This window comes from Scyliorhinus canicula, chromosome 16 (genome assembly GCF_902713615.1).
Source record: "Scyliorhinus canicula chromosome 16, sScyCan1.1, whole genome shotgun sequence".
In the NCBI taxonomy this organism is placed as follows: domain Eukaryota; kingdom Metazoa; phylum Chordata; class Chondrichthyes; order Carcharhiniformes; family Scyliorhinidae; genus Scyliorhinus; species Scyliorhinus canicula.
Genome location: NC_052161.1, coordinates 28,191,305 through 28,217,320, shown reverse-complemented (window position 1 = coordinate 28,217,320; position 26,016 = coordinate 28,191,305). Strand labels below are relative to the sequence as shown.

The window sequence follows — 26,016 nt, the reverse complement described above, 5'->3', positions numbered from 1 at the left end:
GTGTCTTGATGCTATCAAGAGTATTGTTTCCAGTGCTCTTTATGAATGTACGGTATTTAGAATTTAGCCTTGATTAAATTCCAAAGTAAAGCAAAATACATTTATACTACAAATACTTTGTGCTATGCCATGCATTTCACCTTCAGCTACGAAAAATAGAGTAATTGAGTCAGTAAATAAGCACTTACTTGGCAACTATTGAAAATATCAATTGGACCTTGGCAGACATGAAATTGTTTGAACTGTTTTAAAAAGTAAATTTTACTTCTTCTTTTGAGCTGTACTTAACTCTTCATACAAACTATTGCACTGTCTGACTCCACATTTTTGCTTGGGTTTATTTCCTATACTGTTCCTTGACCATTAAATTAGATATAATTATGCCTGGTACATAAGTGTGTGTATAATCATCTACAATTTTGTTTCAGAGAGCATGCCTGTTGGATAATACAGAGCGGTTAGAAAGGTCAACACGGAGACTGGAGGCTGGATACCAACTAACCGTTGAAACTGGTAAGGATTTTAAGAGTGAGCAAATTATCTGGCTTGTGCACAGGAGCATTCATGACACATTACTTTTCTGGTGCAGTTCAAAGAGGGGGGAAAAGCTGCAGCTTTCGTTATAGTTTGCATATGGAAAGGCGATTAAATGTTTTATTTTGTGCTGCTCTCAAACTTGAAGGCATGGTATCTACTAAAACAATTCTTGAGGGTTCTATATCTATATCTGTATCTGGAAGTTAAAATATAATTACTTATGTAAACAAAGCAGAAACAAGACTTTATGTTGTTTCCTGCACAAAACTTTGAAAGATGTGGTTTGTAACGAATTACTACATTTATAACCTTACACTTAATTGCTGTTTTATACTTTTTAAAGATAATTTGAATTGTTTTTTAAAATGTACATGTATAATAATCAATTAAAAGACGGCTTAATGCAAAAGTAAATCACTCGATGACTTTGGGTGGCAAATCGAGACTTTGTGCTTTATACATTAGGCTTCAAAAGATCATTTATTTTTGTATAGCCATTTACTCCATATTCTGAATTTATGATATTCAGGTTGAGCTTCTCAAAAATAAAATGGCTTTATAATCATCTGTAATGTTTTGTCTTTGAAAGGAAGCTAAGAAATGATATAACTCAGGCTTGAGGTCAGGCAGAGCAGTCTTGCAGCACTCAAAATCAGACCACAGCAGAGAAAAGAGAGTCAGATGAGAACACCTATGGAGAGATGGGCAAAAAGAACAGGAACAGACAGATGATGCTAAGAGTGGTAAAGAAAAGGCGACAAACGAGAGACTGGTATGAACAGCAGTGGGCAGAATAAGCGAATGGTGAAAAAAGTTGAGAGTGGGAGAACCTTGTATTAAAAGGAAGGTGGAGGTAAAGGAAGCATTCAATATGGTATACAGGGAGGGAGTTTAACTATGAGCAGCAAAGCAGAATGCCACTACGGACTGACTGCAGATAAAAACAGAAAAATGCATAGAGCTTTTGGAGGTCATTCCACATAGTGGCAAGCTACAAGTGTTGAACAAAAGTACATTCTGTTGCCGATACAGTTAAAATGAATTAAGAACAAGCAGGATGATTCTTCATGTGCTGGACTAAACTAACAGGAGTGGTATATAAGCAGAGACACCGTTACTACGCGCAAGTTTAAAAAAAAAATATAGAACTCAACAGTGTTTGAATTGCCAGCTATGTTTTTCTTCCTGCGATGAGAGTACAGAATATTTCATATCAAAGTAACTGAAGTATACAGACAGAAAGATCCATCCTTGCTCTGTTTGTGTGAACCAATCTCAATTGCGTCAGCACAGTCAGGGTGCTACAGTTGCTATCTGGAAGTTTTTTTTTAAAAATCAGCTTGAATTCCTGCTCCTGATTCCTATCCAACAGCCCTAACTGGAACTTACTTTTGTAGATATTATTGGGCCCAGCTGAGACAGGTGGGGTCGCAGGATGGCACACACCATCAAGGCTTACATTCAATTAATGGCTGTTTGAGCATTCAACAAACTATTGGGTAGTGTGCGCGAAGGTGCAACCCAGCAAAGAGTTGGCATCTTCAAGGGATGTGGGGAAAATGCTGGCAAGGTAAACTGATCTCACACCAGCAACATTTCTTGGTTTAGCACAAAGAAAACATGCTGATAAATAAACTCATTATTAAGTCAAAGTAGCTCTTTTAAATATTCCCCATGGAGAGTTAAGTAATATCTGATAAATAACAAGGCTATTTTAATAGAATGATTTATAAAAACCTTCAACAGCTCCCAAACAATAAAATACATAAATTTTTGTTTTGTCATCTTGGAGCTTTTCATTTGGAAGTTTGCTCTGGAACCTTGTCAACAGTTGTCACTATGTTCACTGTGTGTTCTGCGTGGCTGTGTTATGTGACTAGATAATAGTATTTTGCAAGCATTCATTATACTAGACCTTGAATAATAAGGGGTTAGTTATGCTGAGAAATCATTACCCTGTTTTAGAGAGTTGTGAGAATTCTGTATTTAAGCTGATGGCTAATGGTCTGATAAAAGGCAGCAATTGAATCGAAGAATCATGAAATTCAATTGCAAACATATACTTCTCTACTAACCTCCTCATTCTTGATAAAATAAATACAATTTCTGCCTATTACAAGTTGTGCAGCATCCATTGCTCAAGCAAGTATAAGTTGCATGCCAATTGATGGCTGTTGTTTTTTTGTCAGTATTTTGCTTCACTCATTGAGGTTTGAAGTTTTGAAGGTGATAGCATAAGCAAACAGCTTGATGGTGTGCAGTATAATAGACTGATGCAGTTGGACCATTTTTGTGATTGGAAATTAGATAGCATAAGTTATAGAGAGTGGGAAATTGTTTTGTCATTGAGCAAAGGTTAGTTCCCCACAGACATCTGAGTCCAATGAGGATGCAGGTTTCCCAGGGTAACTAGTGTCTTGTGCAGAACAATTACAAAGACATCACTTTATCTTACTCTCTCCCACAAACAGCAGTTGAAGCTAGAACAGTTGTTAAATTTAAATCCGAGATGGATAGATTTTTCTTGAACAAAGATATTAAGAGATATATACCAAAGGCAGGGATATGGAATTCGGCCACAGATCAGCCATGATCTCATTAAATGGTGGGACAGGCTCGAAGGGACAGGCTGAATGTCCTACTCCTGTTCCTATGTTCCTAACCACCATTGCACACTTTTCAAGAAAGGCAGTCCCAGGTAAAGGAGTCACTGTTGGTTCATGGAACATCATGCAATAGTCAATATTTCTACACATTTACTATGGTATATTATTTATTGGTAGTGCCATTGCAGGTGACTAAAAATAGTATCCATGGCATAGTGGCATTTGGCCATTTATTTACTTGAGAAATGGTCCATGGCAGAAAAGCTGAAATAAAAAGCGCATGTCAGAATAACTAGAGCAAAATTGTAATACTGTGTTAATCAAAATTGTAGTTTGTCTTAAAAATTAAACATATTGCAATGTCTAGTCTCACCTGAACATTAGTAATATCTGGTTAACAGTTTAAAAGATACAATTTTATTACATCACAAACCACAAAATCATAGTTGTGTCCTATTGTTTGCCATTTGACATGAAATTTTGATTTTCACATGTGAGAAATATTGATCCCTTAAGATGTGAAATGAATGACTGCTTTTACCTGTACAACAAATATGGGACACTAGCTGAACTGGATGATGGAGTTAAATTTACAAGTCGCCCATATTTGGAGCACTAAATTTCTAAGTAAACGGAGGTCAATGTTGCAAGTAAAATAATTTTAGCTGTGCAGCAAATTTTGCTTATTCAGTCCTTTATTGCGTTTTTTTTTGAAGAAGCTGAATTTGTAGAAAATAATCTTTCTCTGCCGCCTGTCTAAGGATCTGTTCCAGTTGTGCCATCAGAACATCATGCAATAGTTAATATTTCAACACATATAATATGGTATATTATTTATTGCTAGTGCCATTGCAGGTGACTGAAAATAGTGTTCATGGAATTAATGTTCGTATTTAAGGCTGAACAATTAAATGCGGCATTATGTGAAATATTTTAGGGACACTTAACATTAAAAGGTCATGATCTGAGTAGGGAAAACATTTTATTGCAGGAAATAAAAAAACTCTCAAAACAAACGGAATGGCTTTCACATTTAAGCCATTTCACTGCTGCTCAGCTCTTTCTGGAAGCATTCAGCAGTAAATGGCTTCTGGTGCTATTAGACTGGCCCTAGAGGCTTTCGCTTCTGGAAGTTCATTGAGGTTGGGTACAAGACCAACTCTGCAGGCCATCAGCTTTATTAATGTGCAGATAAGCTGATTAGGCTATGTCAATCAAAGGTGCCAATAACTCAATTGAGAGGCTTTTTTTTCTCCTGAAGCATTGAAGTTGCCAACAAAGTGATAGATGTATGGTACACAGAGCTCAAGTTGTCAGCAAGCGAGACACAAGATCCTATGATGATGTACTGACTATATTAAAGAGTACATCAATTTGTTTAGCCTGTTTTGATTTTTTTTTTCTGTGGTATTAGGTGGAAAGAAATCATGGTTACAGCTTCACTGGAAAGCAGAGGGTCTCGGAAAAAAAATAATCGGGTCCCTTTGAAGCCTATTGGAGACTTTGAGATCTTGCTGTGCCAGACGATGGGTATTCAAGTACTCCTGTAACCATCATACTCTGATCTCTCCCTAGCCTCTGGTAACTTCAGTATTGATGTTTTAGTCAACAGAAGCAAAACTGGAGAATTTGATCTGGTTGTTCTTCCAATAATTACCTTGGATAGACAGAAACCTAACATAAAACATTAACACCGTGTATAACTTCTAATCTTGCATTGCCAACAATAACCTCCAGTTAGTGTTGTGAGATCAACCTTATGTTTACTCCCTTTTTAATGCCAAGCATTGTAGGGCTAAAAGAATTCAGAAAAGAGCTGGTATTGTTTACTTCCTTAGAGTTCTTCGAAGCTACAAGCATCTTTAATTATTTTTATCGGCGTGAAGTTACATTCTCATCCGGGAAACACCAAGTGTGACAATGTACATTATGGTTTACTTTTTAAAGGACACAGCCAGTGAATCGGCTCACTATACAGTTTCCTCACAGAAGCTGGAGTATTTAAAGGAAGTCCTGTGTCTACTTAGTTACTGAACATCTTTAGGCTTAAGCAAAATCTGTCCTGATTATTCCAGACTTTTACCTGATATTTCTTTTTCTGTGATACGTAACATTTCTGTTTACTGTGTATGTGAAATAAGACTCATCATGACAAAAAGTAGAAAAATCTAAAATACAACATTATAAAGTCTGGAATTCAGGAGCAAGAGAAGCATGGTAACAGACAAAGCAAATTAGTGGTGCAATATTCCAAATATTTTTAAATTAATTAACTAGTTTGATGAAAGCAAATAATTATTTTTTATTTGCTTTTCTTATTTCTTCACCATTCTTCCTCCCTGAGGCCCCTCTCCTGTTTATCTCACCACCCTGTCTGAAAAAAGTGAATGTAATAATAATTTTTTCCCTAATCGAGACTTGTCAGGGAAGTGTCTTATCGTTAAAAGGAAAATGACACCGATGATATCGTAAACAGAGCTAGTGTCACAGCGTTCCAATCAGAGCAATTCAGGCTCGGTATCTAGTGCTGCCACAAACACCTAGCAGCGTTTTTCATCGAAACATCAAAAACGTAGCAGTCATTAAAATTGCACCCGCGTAGAATTGCAGGGATCAGCCGCACTAGCGCAAAATAGAATGTGGGAAACAGACTTCTAAATGTGCTAATTCCAGTACCACGTGCTTGTGGCTTATTTTAATCAGTAGAAACTCACAGATTGTAATAAATCAGCATTATCTGTTGTGACACTGAAGGACACAGTTGGTTCAAGGATTTAGAGGGACGCTGGCAACAGTATACGGTGTGATGGGCAAAGTATTTTTACGCTTGAACTACGGTAGCTAAGGCCCAAACCCCAATTTATACCCCAAACAAAGCACACAATCTGCACAATGACCGGCTCAACATGCAGTGATTTTCACTATGATATGGCCAGCAGAAGACTAAAAGAGCACAGGGCTTTAAGAGAATTCAATAGTTTGTGTTTGGTTTTCTTTGAAAAAACCCTCAAAAAAGAAGAGGCTATTGGTAATTAGGAAAAACAGATGTCGCCAAGCCTTGTGACAGCTGAGCACCATTTCAAGCCAAGAGAGAAAATGATTTAAAAGTTGTGTTTTTTAAACAAATATAATTTAATTTTTAAATTTCTTAACCTACCGTACACATTTTCGAATACCTTTGCAGTGAAATTATTGGCATGAGTATACTTGAAAAGATAAATTAGACAGTTAAAGGTATTGGATGTTGCAAATATTGTGAGATTTTAAATAATAGGGCAGATTTACAGGTTGGAAATTTGAACATGTACAAACCTCATCACAAAAATAATTGTCGCTTTTTTATCAATGTGCTGTCATTCCAGGTTTATGCATTTAATAACCAAAGAAGTGTAAAGATATTTGAATTACAAGTACACAGTACCATTTTCTTCACGTGCACTATACACTATATAATATTTGTTCTTGCAATTTTGCTTTTCTCGTTTTTTAACTTGAGGTGTAACTTGAGAGTCGGAATCGGTTCACTTAAAATTTGTGATGATCTATAAAAAATACACTATATTATAAGGTGAAAAACAAGTTGCCAAACAGCAGTTTATAGAATATGCTTGCCTTAAATACTTGGATTATCGTAAATAAAATATTTTCCTTCGCTGCTTGTGCACTATACACAATTGAAACCAATTAATTTGATGCATTCTTACATACGTTTTAATGCTACAAAATTACAGAAGAATTAACCTTGAAAATGCTTGGTGCGAGTTTTGTTAATCCATGTCAGAATGGTTAACTGCATTTTAAATGCAGTACCTTCTTGACAAATATAAACATTCCTTTGCAATTCGTCTCTTGCTGGATCTGCTTAATCTTGTATTTTATTATAATTACTTAATTGGTGCCTGAAAACATTTCCATGCATGGTTTGCCTATTTGATTCGAACAATCGTTACAAATTTGTTGAATGCCCACTCTTAAGCAAGCCTAAATTTGAAACTCTGCATCTGTATTATTCAGCTCAGCACTGGTCCAGCAAATTCTATAAATAAACCTATTCCAATTGTACCTTTGCAGTTTATATTTTGCTTTTTTGTCAAACAATATTTAAAATTGTAATACATGTTCAAACTTAAAATATTGCAATGTAGCAATTGTTGTAAAATAATCTGGGTCACTTAGTAATATTTATATATCAGAGCTCTCTGTTTACTATTGCCTCCCATGAGGATGCCATTTCAGTTTCAATTTGATCATTGAGAACTGGGTATTTGCAAATGTTTTGTACTTTTGGACATTGTTAATGTGAGGTCAAATCCTTCATCCATATAGTAAATAAAAAGTTATCTTATTTGTAACGAACGCATCTAGTAGACACGAGATAAGCTAGAAGTTTCAGGGATATGCAGTTATTTCTAATGATTACACTTCAAGTAAAAATTCAATATTAAGAGGGTTTTTTCCGACATCCTGAAGGTAAGCTGCATCACAAAAAACGCAGTTTAGTTTGTGCACACTTTTACTTTTAAAAAGATAGCAATAGATCATTTACCATGTGCTTGTATGGCCTTTTGTTTGTGAATTTTACAATTGCCAGAAATAATTCTCTTTGCTTAGAACTGGTAGGAGAACAAATGTGGTGACCCTTGTGTGACACTCCAAGCATAATTTTAATTTTGTTTAATACAGTCTTTTTATGGAAATAGAAAACAAAGGGGGAGAAGTGGAACCCAGAAAGTTCCCTTTCTGGAACTTTAAAGAGTTGATAGATTTGTTAAAAAGTGAATTTCTAATCAAGGCGTTGTCACTAAAAAGAACTTTTGTCAGCGGAGGATATTGCATAACGTAGGTTGGTTGATTTATTTATTAGATAGATTAATAATTATATATTGTTGAGATAAATTATAGAAATTACATCCATTCGGAATATGTAATAGATATTTCTAATGGATCGAAATGCTCAGAAATGAATCGTTTCAGTTAGTTTGATATTAAAATGACACCGATGGAGAAACACAGATAGGCTGCGCTCTTGAGCTGTTTCAGTCTCTTTGGCACTCGTTCTGTCTACTTGGCTAGGTTATAATAATTCACCAGTAATTTAGTCAACGGTTTCAAATCTTAAACATAGATAGATCCTGGGAAAGGAAATATAGGACGACTGTTTTAGTTTCCGATTTTATTTAAAAATTATTGTCACTTTACCGACTCTATGTTGAATAATTCACGTCAGCAAACATAGAAAGAGAATATCAGTTTTAAAGTTTATCTTACATTTACACTGTTTTTAATTGATTGTTGTAAAGGAATGATTTTGACTGAGATGTGAACCTATTCAGATTTTAAAAAAATGTATATTATGGTTAAGCACTTAAATTTTGCATCAACCCATCTAAAAGTCCATTCAAACTTTTCCTTGTTTTGGCAAAAACATTTTGATTTCATAATAAACTTGATCTAAGCATTACTATGAATTGCTTTTAAAATGGATATCAAAAGCCCATTATCACTTTGCCTCAGCAATGTGTGCTATCAATGAATTATTATCAAGCAAAGCAGGAGTTTTAAACAATTAAGTAAATTAATAATTTAGTATAAAGAATAGAATGGATTAAGCAAATAGAATTAGAAACAGTTTGTCATGAAGTTTAATTACTTTTGCAAAACACAAAGCACTGCTGTTTACCTTCTGCAAAACATTATGAAAACTGACCACCTAATCTTTACAACATGCCCAAATTTGAGCAATATTTTATTGGGAGAGTAATCATCGAGTAATGTTGGCATTGATTAAGCAATTAATATGGCTGTCTGGCATTCTTAACATTAAAGTTTTATGATAGCTTGTTTTTATACTGTTCAATACTTTATCACGTATAACTTTACTGGGTCAAATTTCAAAGAAATACTTGTGTCACGAAGGAAAAAGAACATTTTTTATGTGAATTTTTATGCACAATGCATGCGTTTGCACGCACCACTCTACGGTAATTGTTTAAAGAACACCGATTCCATATATTGCAGTCAGAAATGCAATACGTCAGTTAGGATATTTTTTTAAAATATAAGTGATATTGATTTTTGAATTGAATGTAAATTAAAATACATTTAAACAAAGTACATCAATTAACTTGAAATTTAAACTGGCATTGCACAGTATTTTTTCTTCTGGTAAATGTAATTTTATGGAAGATGCAAAGGACTAAAATTCCTAAGCATTCCTTCATCTCGTGTGAAATTTCATTTGCTACTTTCTAATGAATATGTTTGAGTTTTGTATGATATCGGCTGAAATTGTAGTTTAAAATAATGAATTAAATTCAATGTTTTTATACATTTTATTACGTATGCTTTAGAAATTTGAAATTAAATAAGAATCTCTTTCTGACTAGAACACAAACTATATAATATACTACAGTTTCATAAAATAAATTATATGAGCTATTTTATATTAGGAATAACTGAAACTGATGGTCCTGTTCCCATCCCTTGCTGTTGATATTAAGTGCTTCATAAATGTAAGTTATTATCCTGCACTGTAAACCATTTTTATGGTAAATGTTATAGTAAATGCTCTTCAATCTTAACAAGCTACAAGTCAAAGCTTTCAGTTCACTATATTTAGTAACAATATAAATGGCTTACCGTTCATACATTGATTATGTGGGCAGGAGAAAGGCATTATTAGGACCACAGAGGGCTTGAAAAGATTATTATAATTTGCCAGTTCTGTTAATGGCACCTGTTAGAGGTGTGACACAAACGACAATGACAGGCTGTGTAATTCAATAATTACTATCTTTGTGTAGTGTCACTGGGTCATGTTATATATGCTTACAAAGAAACCAGTGTTAAAATGGTGCAGACTTTCTCTAGTTAACAGGGAATATGTTATGGTCAATGCAGTCTTTCAGAAGGGAGAATTGAACCCTGGGGGAACCTCGGGTGGGTCAAAACAAATGGAGAGGCAACCCAAATGACAGCACTGTCTTTTGCTTTTAGATTGGGATAAACTATTATGAGAACACCAATATTCAATATTAATTATAATTTCTACGTGTGTTCTTTAATGCACTCGTGGTGTTTTAATGAATATGCCTTGGTCCAAATAAATAACTACAACTTGTATTTATGTTGTAGCTTTAATATCAAAATTATTCAAAGCTCTTTGCCACGGCACAGTTTAAAAATCATATCTTTCAATGCATATTTTGTTCTTAATCAATGTTGCTTTGCTTCTCATTATTTGTCTAATATATGACCACATGTAAGTTATTCTTAAGAGAAAATTGTCATTGAGTGCCATGCTGACGATCAATTTTCAGGTGCTCTTTTCGAGAATTAAATTGTGAGATTAGAATTGTACAGTATTAGAGCTGTACCAGTCTGTAACCTAGAGCTCAAAAGCATTAGGTACCAAATTATTCAATTAGATCACCAGAACCTGCCATTTACCATGCCCAACCTAAAAATATTGCTGGCAAAAACAAAATAAAACAATAGGGTAGGAAAGTCCTAGTTCATTGTATGTTAAACACAATAATACACTCTTCAAATGGAGATAACTTTGATAGACTGATTGAGTTTCACTTTTGTAACATAATGTAACCGTTATCCCACACACGTGGGTACATGCAAATGTAAAATTGGAGACAGTCATTTGCTCTGGAGGCTGTTTGTTTGAAGGGGCGATGGAAGAAGTGAGGAGAAATAGAAAGTTCAGCTGACAGAGGCTAGTGAATTCTGCACCTTCTCAGCCCAATGTCTTTATCTGCAGCAAATGCCTCGGAGATGGCCATTCTGGAGGGGGGCTCTTAACCCACACCAGGTGATGTTCAATACAAAGTTTAATCACCAAGGTGCAACCTGTTATCTCATGAGATGGAAGGTTGCCTCAGACTTACCCCTCTATTGATATAGGATTGGAACGCTATAGACAGTTAGTTTCCATGTAAAGCGTTATAATTGCACAAAAATCTAACATACGCATAGAGTTCTGGATGAATGTGTTTGTAGTATGTTTTCACTGTTTATCATTTTAAAACAATTCCTTGCAATAACTTCCTTCTTATTGGTGTCACACCATTGACTTTTTTATATCAACCTATATTAACATTAAAACATTTGTACAAAGTAAAACAATTGCTTTCAAATCCTAACATTAATACACATTATTTTATTTTAACTTGCAGACATTAAGTATAAATAAAATAGCTAAATTTAATCAAAATCACAGTTCAGTAGTATGAACCTGCTGATGTCCACACACCCAGCATTCTGGTTGAGAATAGAAAATAGCTCTGTCATCAGTGATTTTTATCAAATGGATTTCTTTTTACTTTTGAGACCCACCTTAATATGCTTGGGAAATAATTTGTACAAAATGTGAAAAGTGCTACAGCATCTGTTGCTTACAGTCCAATCTTGAGTCAAATCCCAATGGATCCACCTCCAAATCTGTGTTAAGTGGAGCCTCACAATAGCCGAGAGGTCCCATTCCCATGTGAATGCGTCTCTATGTAACCCTGATATGATTACATACATGGCCGATGTCAAAAACGACAGATACAAATGCCAAATGAAAACACTGTAAAGCAATAAATGAGTGGAAAAAGCTTGTTACTCAGTTTGTTCACACCTCACGATGGCCTGACCTTGTACAAGGCTGGAGCTTTGCATTGGCAGGTGTAGGCAGTTAATTCCAGAAATACTGAGATTGTTTCATGCTTAGCGTGCTGCCTCTGCATGTGTGCGATACAGTCCGCCATACCATCATTGCAGTCAAACATATTTTGGGTGGTTTTGTACTGCAGTGCAAAATCCCAAATCATCACTCTGGCCCTTGTGACATCGGCCAGGGAAATGGGTGGGTGAGCAGGAGATTATTCATCAGACCCTTCAGGTTCATCCTCCTCCTTGGCTCCATGATTTTACGCTTTCGTGTAGTTTAACTCCACTCTAGTTGCTGCCATCATATGACAAGCTTAGGCAGGTTCAGCAAATCCGGAGTTACCGGTGTGTCATTCCAGCTTGTCACCAGGCATCATTCTATGGGATTTGCTGTTTTACTGCCTGGATTGTCTTCAGCATAACCAGAATTTTGTTTCATCGGGGGTTGACTCATCGCAATCTCACTGTACTTGTGTATCATTAGTCACAATTATAACAAATGAAACTTCTATGAATCTCAGTTAAGGGCATAGGTATTGGAAACACTACAACTTATACACTTTTTTTCTTGATTATGTTTTGTTTTCTGTAAGCCTTTTTCCTTGTGAATGGGATTTAATACAGAGTGCATATGCTCCAGCATATTTATAATTTCTGTACAAAACTTAATACAGTGAGATAAACAAGATACTTGAAACTCCAAGGTAAGTATAAAGTGGAGCCCACTTGTCAGAAATAGCCTAAACAGACATGCTTGGAGTCTGTTGGAATGAGATGCAACAATTTATGTAATTATGGTGAATTAACATCAATGGCACTCTATGCTAATATGATAGATCATAACAATTAAGATCACCCTTCAAACCTATGATGTGAACAAAAATATTAAGCTAAAAGCTTAAGCATACATATAATGTTTTTAAATTATAAGTGTATCAGCATTGTGGATGTAAATCTGAAGCATATGTAAAGCTGAAATTAATCTCTCATTCAGACAATTCAGAATGAGCACTGTTTGGATTTAAGGTTTTAAAGTTATTTTGATAGCTAGGACTTTTCATCTTTAACTTTGAACTAATTCGTGTTTTAACTTGGATCTGATTTAAAAAGTGCAAAATTATTACAGTAAATTCTTCATATTCCTTTTAAATTTGATGGGTCTTGTAGATAGTTATTGCTTGCTTTAGGAAGAAAAAAATATTTCTGGAGACTTCTTATGCCAAAAACTCAAAATGGACTTGTTAATTTCTCAGGAGGCAGAGCCCCATGTGGTATGTGGCAACTTTAAAAAATAACTTGCTGTGACTGTGCAGAGGCTCTAAAAGATGTACCTTTCATGTGTTACTGTATGTGCTATATAGGGAATGAGAGCTTTTCCTCTACATAGGGCTGTTGTGTGTGTGTTTTTCGACAGAATATAAAGTAATGCTGATATCAGGAGATTTAAAAAACTGCATGCATTTTGGGATTCCCAAAAGGGAATCAGTGGTAGAATGTATAACAGATAATGACATAGGTAGCGCCTAAATTAAACATTCATGTATTTTTGTGTGGCAGTTTACTAAAATATTTATATTGGTCTGTATTTTCATCTTTTTAGATTATAGTTTGCACAATATACACCTCATTTATTTATTTCTATGAGTTTACTAAAGTAAAAGCTTGCGGTTTAAAAAAAATATAATTCAGCGTACTAATTGACCTTCTTCTTCAACCAGGTCTATTTTCTGCCAATTGGTAATGTTTTATGAACAGACCTGAAATATCCGCAACAATGTGACACCCTATTTCAAAATGAATTCAGTCTTATTGGATTGGGTGATATGTGCTTTATGAAGCATTTCTTGCTTTTTTTAAAAGCTTGCAGAATTAAAAACCAAATATATGACACATTAATATAGCACCAAAGTATTTCGGTCTTCAAATATTTCCTGTCGAGCTGTTTGAAAATCCATAAAACGTTCTTCTATGTTTGTGTACTCCAACTAGGCAAAAATCAAATATGCATATGGTGTATTTTCTGCAACTGAATTTATTTCATATGTTCTTAAGGGTATCTTTGAAAAATCTTATATAATTGCATGAAGGTTTCTTTTAAGATCAAAATTATTATTTTGTTAATGTTACAGTCTTAAAAGTTTCCTTAAGAAACATTAAGCATTAAAACCAAAACTGTAGTTCTAATTCGAACTGGAGTTAGAATTACCCAAGCTCAAAGAATGGAATTAAGTCCCTGGTTTGGAGTATTAATTCTTAGTTATTACATGGTTTGCTTGAGTAGCCATCTCAACTTAATAATCCTTGTTAAATCCCGGGTAATTTGTGAAATCATCACTTGGTTATAAATGTGGGAAATTCTAAGATAAATTACTGCAACAAGTCATTCAACGGTTATGTCTACTATTATATGTAGCATATTCTCAATTCGTGAAAGAGATATTTGATGAACTAATGTCATGCCACAGTAAATAGTAAATCAATGAATAAGGGTCGGAAAACTCTTTATTACTTTGATTACTACTTATGGACTTGTAACATAACAGTAGGCGGCAGAGTAGTCAGCACTGCTGCTTCACAGCGCCAGGGGCCCAGGTTCAATTCTGACCTTGGCTGACTCTCTGGGTGGAGTTTGCACTTTCTTTCCCCCCCCCCCCCCCCCCCCCCCCATGTCTGCACGAGTTTCCCCTGGGTGCTCCGGTTTCCTCCCACAGTCTAAAGATGAGTAGGTTAGGTGGATTACGGGGTTATTGGGATAGGGAGGGGGGGGGCTTGAGAGGCGAGCTCTTTCAGAGGGTCGGTGCAGACTCGATGGGCCGAATGGCCTCCTACTGCACTGTCGGGATTCTATGATTCTATATTATAGCATCCATGTAGAAAAGAATCTTTATCGAAAACCTGTTCCTCATAAAGTGCAATTTTGGGTAATTTAGCAATGATTAATAGCGATACCTACGTGCCAAAGTTATACTTGATCCATGGGAGGTGGTGTGTATTTTTCTGTTGAGGTAACATATGTATATTGTATATGTGTTTATCAAAAATATTTTTAGTCTCTATGACTGCTGGTTTAGCACACTGGGCTAAATCACTGGCTTTTAAAGCAGACCCAGTCAGGCCAGCAGCACGGTTCAATTCCCGTATCAGCCTCCCCGGACAGGCGGCGGAATGTGGCGACTAGGAGCTTTTCACAGTAACTTCATTGAAGCCTACTCGTGACAATAAGCAATTTTCATATTTTTCATTTCATTATGTGGAATGGGAGTTTCTGCTCTTAAAAGAATACAATTTTTAATTATTTCATGGGATATGAGTTCCTGACTACACCAGCATTGATTGGCCATCCCTATGTGATGTAAATAAAATAAAATAATTATTTTAACATTCTTTTACTTTTCCCCTGCTTCTGTTTTTATTTGCTTACGGCAAACTGGGACTATATTTGTTAATAAATGCAGCTCACATCATCAGATTCAACTTAAAGGGAGATACTGAGCTGAACCGTATGAAGGAGCTAAATTAGCATATACCCAGGTTAAATTATTTGATATTCGGTGCACACTGGGTTAATGTTTGCATATTTATTCACGTCCCTTGCATTACTTAGTACATATTAAATCTAAGGGCACTAATGCGAAAACTCATTTCTTCAGATGTGCGCATTTTAAGCTGTAGTTCTGTAAGTATTACAAAAGTATAAGTAGTAAGCAAAGTAATAAAGAGTGTTCTTACCCGTAATCATTGATTTGCTATTTGCTGTTCCATGGCTTTAGTTCTACAAACATCTCTTTCAAGAATTGAGAAATATAAATGCAGTGATATATTTAAATTCTACTGTAGTCATAGGATAACTAGATCAACAATTGTTCACATATTGTGGGATTTCAAATTGCTATAAATGCATATATGTAATCCCACAATAATATTGGTTCCGTGTCACGAAACTGACAACCTCTGGATTGCGGACGTGCTCTATTTCTGTTTTGGAAGAAAAATATTGGACTCTTAATTCAATTAATAGACACATGAAATCAAATTAATACATTTCCTTATATTAAAGTTTGAAATAAAAACATAATGGTGAAGAAATAACATTTTGAGGGGGAATAAATTAAGTTACAAGGTAAGTAGGGTCGGGTGGATCCAGTCAAGTCTGATCAGATAAGATTAAGAGTTAGAATCATAGAATTCCTACAGTGGAGAACAAGGCCATTCGACCCATTGAACCTGCACTGACCGTCCACCTAGGCCTACTGCCTAGCACCATCTCAGTAACTCCACAAGCCACCTAACTGCATCTTTTGCACTAAAGGGCAATTCTCAGAGCCAATCCACCTAACCTGCACATCTTCTGACTGTGGGAGGAAATTAGAGCACCCAGAGGAAACTCATGCAGACACTGGGAGAATGTGCAAACTCCACACACAGTGACCCAAGGCCGGAATTGAACCCGTATCCCTGGCGCGGTAAGATAGCTGTGTTTACCACTGTGCCACCCCTCCGATCAATCTGAGCATGGAAAAAGACTGGCACTAGTCCAACTTGCCAATGCAATCTAACTGAATTGTCCCGGTAAGTTGTTTTACTGATTTAATAACAATTACAATTGATACATTTCAGCTTGAGAAATGCCTGGTTTTCGAAAGACTCCAGTTTCAGACAACCAGATTTAAGACACTACCTGCACAAACTTCCGTTTGTTCTCCTTCACTTGATAAGTTACTCAATTCAAATGAAAAATCACCAGGATGTCTACCTCTTTAAGAAGTCATTTTAAGTGATCTCTATTAAGTGCACAATCTCATACAACTATATTTAATGTTATTTTTCTTCTTTACCTATTAATCAAACAGTAGCTTTGACAAAAGGACTGTCAATTTTGGCCTTTGCAGTCAAAGTTTATTTGTTGCTTGTTCAAGCTCAGACTGAAATTAACATAAATGCGCAAAAAAAAAGTGTCTGCCCAGCACCTTTATTCTTAGAGCAAGATTTGTGACAAATCCTTCCTTTATTTTAGTGAGTTCACCAGAACATATGGAAACTTATTGAGCCTCCAAAGCAAGCTAGAGGAATCTACATAGCAGCGCTGTTTGCTTGACATTGGAGCCACGCAATCACATTTGCCTAATTTCAGTGAATTTAACGCAATAAAACCCACTTTTAACCCTACTCATCCAGCGCGAATGATCTGGGCAGTAGAATTAAAATGGAGGCTCATGTGACCCACTGCATTTCAACAGCATTTCCATCCCTGCAACTCCTGGCAGTAGGGGGGGGGGGGAGGTGGAGAGGAGAGATTTGCAGGAGGGTTCTGATTTCAGCCAAGTCAAAATCAGGGCTCAAGTGTGTCTGAAAGAACTTTATTGGAATTTAGCCAGCCAAATCCTCATAGCCAAACAGTAATGAACATTTCTAAGTTTCCTATTGCTCATTGTCGATTTACAAATTCATGGCGCATGTAGGAAGAATTCCGGTCACAAATGACATAATAAGCTAGGCTGAAGAGTTGACCATCAACGGTATTTGGAGTTGCCTGTTTCTGATAGTTCAGATTATTATTTTTTGCACAGGTGATTAATTCTGTTCCAATCTGCCACACATGTCATGCTATTTTTTTTACTCCCAACAAATAAATCCTGCCCAGCGAGGTATTCAGTTGCTGGTTGCAGATAATTGACCAAGCTAAGGTTTGCTCCATGCTATGTAAGCAGTGGGTAAGTGGAACTTATACCAAACAACATGTACACCTACACGGGCATCTCGCCACCAACAGCTTGATCCTGCTCCCTGTTCCTTTGGCTAGTTTTCCACGCGTAGATGCTAATAGATCGGTTTAGACTGAAGGCCGTCATTTCTTATGATTGTTATTTTTCCACACACATGCAAAGTTGTACAGGGCCTTGGTGAGACTACAGCTGGAATATTGTGTGCAGTTTTGGTCTTGTTACCTAAGGAAGGATATACTGGCCATAGAAGGAGTGCAATGAAGGATCATCAAACTCATCCCACGGGTGGCGGGGTTGCCCTCGGAGGAAAAATTGAGGATACTGGGGCCTTAATTCTCGAGAGTTTAAAAGAATGAGAGGTGCCCTCATTAAATTGTGGAAAATTCTTGCAGGGATTAACAGGGTAGATGGAGGAAGGATGTTTCCTGTGGTTTTTGGGGTGGGGGAGGCGGGTGTCTAGAATGCACGTGACCAGGAAACGCAGTCTCAGCCATTTAAGAATGAGATGAGGAGGAGCTTCAGTCAGAGGGTGATAAATCTTTGGAATCCTCTACTCAAGGGGGCTGTGGAGGCTTAGCCATTGAGTATGTTCAAAGCAGAGGTCAATATGTTTCTCTACACCACTGACAAGGGATACGGAGACACTGTGGGAAGATGTTGAGGTAAAAGATCAGCCATAATCTAGTTAAATGTAAGAGAAGGCACGCAAGGCCAAATGACCTTCTTGTGCCCATGTTCCTATCTACTCAACACCTTGGTCAGAGTGTGCATTTATATAGCATCTTTCCCAATATCAGGAAGTCCCAAAGTGTTTATAGCCAATGAAGCATCTTTGAAGTGTAGTGACCGTTACAATGAAGGGAATCGTCACAGCCAATTTGTACACAGCAAGGCTCCACAAACAGCAGTGAGATAATGACCAGATCATTTGTTTGAAATTATGTTAGTTGAGGAATAGCTCATAGCCATAATACCAGGAGAATAAACTCATATCATCAGAAGCCTTTCATCATATAACTATTAGAATCACACTTCAGGATAATTGCTCTGTATTCATTTAGTGACAAAGAAATGGAAAGAATGCATAATTTCCTATAATAATTTTGTAACACTGCTGTGGACCAGCTCTTCATCTCCTTATTCTTAGGCTAGACAAATACAAAATCCAAAAGATCAGGGGTGCAGAATTCTGCTCTGTGGTACCTGCTTTTTCAGCGTTAGATGTGCTGCTTTAACTCCAAAATTGTGTCTGTGTTGTGCACACATTTGGGGTTAGCTGCACCAGACAATGTTTAGTCGTGGGCATTGGTGCAGGAAGCGTCTGCAAGAAGTTTGCAGTATAGGCAGATCTTAATTTCAAGCTGCGTATAAAGCTGATTTGACTTCAACACTGCCATTTTGGAGCTTAATGCTTGAGTTGGCGCCATCACTTAACCTTGCACAGTTGAATGCATGTGCAACAGCAAGAAGGACCCCCTACCAGCGCTATTTAAAGGGATCATCAACTATTTTCAGTTCAGTTGCTGATTGATTTCTACCAGCTCTTGCTGTGATTGTAGAAGTGTTGTTTGGTTTCCAGAGTGGTTTGAAGTTTCTGAAGTCTGTAGGGAGTGGTGTGGTACATGTTGAATGACTTTGACTTAACTTCACAAGCCACTTTCTCTTTAGCATGGGTGCAGCAGTTTGCATCCCCTTGGCGTACAGCATGACCGGGAGGGTAAGCAGAGATGACACAAAGGAGCACAAGCTGCTGGAAAAGGGAGGGAGAGGGAGATGAATTCTCAGTAGAAGACTGTATCCACCCAGGATGGTCAGTAAACTATTTTGCGTGAACCTCAGCAAGGAACAGTGTCAGACTGAATATCATGAAGAAAGTCTTCATTGAAATTTGTCACCTGCCAAAACTCCTACTGCATCTTCAACCAGTGTGTGGATGGCATTGCCAGTGACCATAAAGGTAACGATTGCCATAAACCTCCATGCGTCTTGCTCCTTCCAGGCTGGAGCAGGCAATATTTGAACTTCTCTTGTGTGTAGTATACTGTTGTGCAAGGGGAGCCACTGAAGCCCAGTTTTCCAAGAAAGCTGAATTTATTTCATTGCAAAAAAACTCAATCTCACAAAATTTTGCAATTATGAAGCTATATGTGCTTTTTGGTTAAGATTAGAAGTCTTACTTTTATAAGATAAATGAGGGGGAAAAATCTTTTTTTAATAATTGTAATTGGAGCTTGTGTTAGTCATGCTGAGTGTTTAATTGTAACCTCCAGGCTTGTAATGAGAATGGAGCTTTCACGGCGCAGAACACTGCAATAGTTTTAAAGAGGTAATTGACATTCTGAAGTAATTTTTTTTCAGCAAATATATTTTTTGTTGCCACCTATTATGTTCAAAGTTTCCAAGAACAAATTGGATTTATTAACAAATAGATGTTAATCAGTTATAAAACTGGGTGGCTATAATTGTAATACAGTTGGTCAAACTAGAAATTTGATGATAAATGCATGTGTTTTCCCCCGCCCCCTTTGAATACGAAACCATTAACAAGTCTTTCAAACAATGAGGATTCCAAACCATTGAATAGCAATATGGTGGCAGAACCACCAAACAGATCATTGTGGTAGGAGTTTGCCCTTGGAATCTTCTACACTATTAATGTCCTCATCTTAGCCATGTTGCTATGGGGTGGATACCGAACAGATCATTCCTTGGTCAGTTATGAGTTATGAGGATCGGTAAATCACAAGGTCAAAGTTGCATTAGCACAGCAGGGAAAGATCTTGAATTATATTTAAAAGACGATTGACCATTGTGATGACACCATTCTTCTGGATGGATTAAACTGAGCTGAATAACTCGGAAACCCATATTTATCTTGCATTTCGCTCACTTGGGTGCAATTTATGCAAATCTGGAGAAATGGATTATCCATACACCTACTACAAGATAGATAGAATGGACCAGATTTTCACGGAGTTGGGTCAACTGCACAGATGTTTTTAAATGTTCGGCGGCACCTGGATTTGAAGTCCTGCCCTCATTTCTGGCAGATTCCATTTCTGACAGCAAGGGGAAGGGCTAGGCTCTGAATCAGATGGGCAGGACTCCCAAACTCCACAGGACTATTTGAAATTAGTGCTGAGTCCAAACAGACCCCATTTGTGCTGTTCCAAGAGCCTTGAGCTGCAGTGTGGGAGTCGCACATTCACGGAGTAGATGTAAATACTCTTGAAGGGGATATGAGGTTTAAGTGTCATGATCTGAAATTGTTTAAATCCTCAGCCCCTTAGACATGAAAAAACAATGCTACAGCTGTCAGTTAGAATTTGTTGGGGAAAAAAAATAGCTGCTGAACTGTTTTAACTGGTGTAGGTTAGAAAGAAGCATCACCATTTGTTCCCTCAATTTCAGTAGAATTTTTTTTTGTTGATATTTCCCTAGGCTATTATTCTAGTTATGGTCAAGATTAAGTTGATTAAGTTTCAAGAACTCCAAGTGGTGCGAAATTCACATTTTAATCAACCGTTTTAAGGGGTTCTTAAAGGATTATCTGTCTTTGATGTGCTTACTGAATGGAAGTTTGTTTATTTTTATAACAGAGTCACCATTTGAGGGGGTTTTAAATGTTTGAATGGGTTCCATGAAGGAGAGGGTTTTTAATTCTATCAAATGTGTAGTATATGAGCTCAGATTGTTAGAAGTTGAATTTATTTTTCATCTCCACATGTCCCCTGAGGTCTTCCCATAGTGGATACTGGATGAGTGGCTATTGAAACAACATGTAGGTATGAGTTGGCATTGAGGTGGCATGGGAGTATAGTGAGTGGGTTGTATGAGTTAGTACAGAGGGGTTGGAGGGGGCACGGAGTGAGGAAGTGAGGCCTAGACGCTTAACCACTTCAAAACAACTGGAATAAAGTCTTAGAGAATTAAGGAGGGTCTCTAACCAGTCCACCCCGGTACTTATCCACCCTATGGCAGCCTCCGATCTACGTCCAGGGTGAGCGGGTTCACTTGAATCCTTTTAAATAAATTTAGAGTACAAAATTAATTTTTTCCAATTAAGGGGCACTTTAGCATGGCCAATCCATCTACCCTGCACATCTTTGGGTTGGGGGGATGAAACCCTCTCAAACAAGGGGAGAATGTGCAAACTCACACACAGTGACCCAGGTCCGGGATCGAACCTACGACCTCGGTGCCGTGAGGCAGCAGTGCTAACCACTGCACCGCCGTGCTGCCCCGACCTGAATCCTATCCTGTCTTCGGAGAGTAAAAATTGCAAGCAACCGGGCTCTTTATGGCACGGTAGATAGCCGACGAGCTACCCATCTCAGTAGCAAAAATGTGGCCCTATGTATCCCCCTCACCCTTCACATATTTAAATTTCCTCCTAATTTTAATGAAAATGCTTTGCTTGCAGGTTTAGAGACCTCTGATTTTAAGGCTCAGAAAATGTTTTGAGAGCCGAACCGCAAAATTATGCAAAATGTACTTGGATATCTTCCGTAATAAATGTGTCCATGGGACTTTATAATAGAATGTGACAATAAGCCATCAAGTGGTGCAAACAGGAACTGCATGTGTATGTTGTATTATGAAACAAATGGGCTTTGAAATAATTACAAGATTTGTGTAATCTTCGGTTGTCGTAGCTGGGTTGGTGGCACTGAGTCAGGATTGTGTGTTGAAACCAAGATGTAGGCTGACACCTTAAAAAGTTGCAAACACATTTGTGAGCTATTCTAAACGATTTCACAGCATTTGTCAAAGGAGACCAGCGAGTCCTCCTCGTCTCCATGTCAAAATACAATCCTCAACTAACATTAAAAACCAACAGATTGGTCATCGGTCTCATTTGTATTTGGTTGGATCTTGTGTGCAGGTTGATGGGCACATTTGTTTGCATCGTAAATATTACTATCTACACTTTGAAAAGTTATTTATTGGAATAGTTTTGCGGTTCCAAGGAATGATAAACCACTATGATTTATTTTGTCCCTTTCATAAAATGTCAGCCTGAAGGAATGGGTGGTGTAAAGCACTCTAAATTGTTGTATACATCTGTACAACCAAGTATCTTATCTCTACTGTTAATATGGGTGGATCTTGAGGTGTAACTACCTTTTAGCACAATGGTTAAAAACAGTTGTCATTGAACCTGACAGCAATCTCTGGCATTTGCACGTGTCAGTTAGACACGGAAGTCTAGATGTTGCTGTCAGTGATAGCATTGATGGGGATATTAGGAGCCACTTGACGTGACATGAACTTCCACTTTTTGTGCTGTCAGTCTTGCTGTAAAACTTTATAAAAGTTATGCTCTGTTGAATGAGGAGTATTTGATTTTTGAACAATGTACCAAGTGATAGTGATTGCTGAACAACCTCTTTGGCCAGGAAAGCAAATTGTATATTTACGAAAGGTCATCCTTTGCCGTTATGATTTTTAAAAACCATAGGTTTTTAATATAATCAGTTTTTTTTTTAACGTTAGCTTATGATGTTTTAACTTTCAGCATAATCCAGTGTGTCTGCCCCAATCTTGGTTTTGTTCTCTTTAAATGGAAAGTCATTGCTTTTTACTTCCTGGTTTGCTGTCTGCGAGAGCTCTTTAGTACAATTCACTGCTTTGTCTGCTTCTTAACATCACTATTGCGTCTGAAGATCATCTATACTTCAGTTAAAACTAAATTAACATTGGAAAAGTCAATTTTATAATAAAATGCCTTGTATAATCGAGTGGAGGTCTTGAGGCATAGGAGACCAGGGGAGTCCTCCTAGTCTCCATGTCAAAATACAATCCTGAACTAACATTAAAAACCAACAGATTGGTCATCGGTCTCATTTGTATTTGGTTGGATCTTGTGTGCAGGTTGATGGGCACATAGTAAATATTACTACAGTATCTACACTTTGACAAGTTAGTTATTGGAATAGTGTCCCTACATCTGGTCTAGAAGCTCAGGGTTCAAGTCCCACTTTAGGACTTATGGTCATTGGAAGGTGCACTCATAAGGGGCTTTTCACAGTAACTTCATTTGAAGCCTACTCGTGACAATAAGCGATTTTCATTTCATGTGGTCAAACAGGTTGATTATCAGCCTTGAAATCCTTCCTGTATGCAGGCGATAAGAACGGGAAAGCTTCCTGGTCTGCAATATTGCATAAGGCAACGACAAACCACTGCAGTACTTTGTCAAGCATAATTATGGGTTAATTCAATGGAAGAACATGGTTTCCAACCCCCTCTTGGTGACTGAAGCAGGAGGATATTCTCGAGTAACGATCAGTCTTGTATAAATGTTGATCCCCAACTTCTGGCCAAAAAGTCATTCATTTTTCATATATCCCATGCATAGATCTACCCCTGACTTTCGGCCAAAGAATCCAAACTCTGCACTTACCACCCTCTCGCTGCTGAAGTCTAACTGGCTCTGGTGCAAGCCTACTCGTTGACAGAATAATAATAGCACACCATCAAAGGTAGGTGTTCAGCTCTGCTGTGCACTGCGCTGCTGCCAGTTTCTCCCTCAAATGTGACACCATGGTATCAAGAAGGGACAGCAGATACACAGCCCAGTTCAAGTCTAAAGTGGTTGAGATGGCAAAGGAGACGAATAATTCTGCCCCAGCTGGAGAAGTCAAGGTATCAGAGAAGAACATTAGAGATTGGAGGATGCACTCTCCACAACTTGGGCAGATGCCCAAGAATCAATGTGCAAACAAAGGGAAGCCTAGTATGTGGCTGCAGTTGGAAAATAAGCAAGAAAATTAGGCGTTTCAGATTTCAAAGCCAGCCCTGGATGGTTTCAAAGCAGCTTTATGAAGAGAAACAATTTTGTGCTGTGACAGAAGACCAAAATTTCCTAGTGTCTCCCAGCAGAACCTGATGACAGGCTTATCGCATCTCAGTGATTTATAATCAAACATCACAAAAAAAAGAACACAGAGTGGTTTGTATTGGGAACATAGATGAGACTGCCATGAATTTTGGCACGCTAGCCAGTTAAATGGTGAGCAACGTTGGCTAGAAAACCATTTCAGTGAAGACAACTGGACATTAAAAAAATTGAATGAAATTGCATAAATTTGTATATATGGCTTTTATTGATGAATTTGGTCAAGTTAATTCATTTCGTGTGCACAAATCAATGTCTGTCCATGGAGGTCATTATTTATTTTACCAAGAAATCCAGACTTGCTGTATTGTCGGGTGGAGGCTGTGGTCTGTGATCCCCAGCAGGTGTCAGCACATGCGCAGCGTGGAGTAGTGTGCTTCGCTGCACATGTTCTGTTCTGAGTTTCTCCCTCAGCAATAAAATGGCTCCGTCATCCTGACAGCAGTGTGCTTCCGTGAAGGAAAGAAAAAAATGGTGTGGAAAATCCCAATTGTGTGACCAAGGAGTGGAGCACCATAATCGGAGAACAGACCCAGATAGGGAGCAGGGAGAAGTTCCAAAGGAGATCTCGGACAGAGACAGGTCCCAGTCAAAATGAAACAAATAGGAGCAGAGAAAGAGGCACCAAGTAGTTAAAGAGCTGCGGTTGCAAGACTTCTGAGTCATGAGGGATTGGGAGAAGCACTGGAGATCAAAGAAAGCAGCAGAAAGTTGGTGATTCCATGCTGTGGACTGTTGAGACAAAGGCACCACTTTGCCGCAGTAATATTCCGCTCTGTGCAGTCGAACAGCTGAAGTGCTCAAGTTGGTACTGAAGTGCAGACTTAGGAATCCAAAAGAGCAGAGTCTCATGAGGTGAGATTGAAACCCTGTGAGCTGTGCAGTCATTGATGCAATCTGAGTTGGAGCAAATTTGGGAGGAAATTCAGAGGTTAGCTCTTCGAAGGTGAAGACTGCAATCCCTGGTTAGAGGGACAGAGTTTCAATGAGATTGGTTGACTCTGTTACTGACGCCTGAGTGAGTTGCTGAGTAATTAATGGGGTCTGTCTTGGTCACATTTGGCAATTATCTTGCAGTGTAGGGTGTTCTACCACAGTTTGGCCGTTAATTCACATGTACCTCATATTAACTCTGAATGTGAGAATATAAGGGGCGCGATTCTCCCAAAGGGAGACAAAGTGCCAACGCCGGAGTGAAAACCGGAGTGTTTCACTCCGGCGTCGGAGGCTGCTCCTCGCCCCCTATTCTCCCACCCCCAGGGGGCTAGGAGCGGAGGTGCGTCAATCTCGCGCGCTGGGCCTTGGCGCCTGTGTCAATGCGGCGGCGCCTGAATGATGTGGCTGGCGGCGCCTAAATGACATCACCCGCGCATGCGCAGGTTGGCCAGCGCCAACCCGCGCATGCGCAGTTGCCGTCCTCCCCTCCGCTGCCCCGCAAGACATGGAGGATTGATCTTGCGGGGCGGCGGAGGGGAAAGAGTGCGTCTTTCAGAGACGCCGGCCTGACGATCGGTGGGCACCGATCGCAGGCCAGACCCCTCCTGAGCACCCCCCTGGTGCTCGATCCTCCCTCCGCCCCCACAGG

General features: G+C 38.1%; 1 protein-coding gene across 5 annotated transcripts in view; it reads left to right on the top strand.

Moving 5' to 3' along the window:
- Positions 1–26,016, top strand: part of vti1a (vesicle transport through interaction with t-SNAREs 1A) — a 404,156-nt gene that overhangs the window by 124,758 nt on the left and 253,382 nt on the right. For all 5 annotated transcript variants that reach the window (XM_038821547.1, XM_038821544.1, XM_038821548.1 and 2 more), the window contains one exon: positions 429–513. In XM_038821547.1, coding sequence (XP_038677475.1) covers positions 429–513 — 85 coding nt within the window. The remainder of the gene's footprint in view (positions 1–428; positions 514–26,016) is intronic.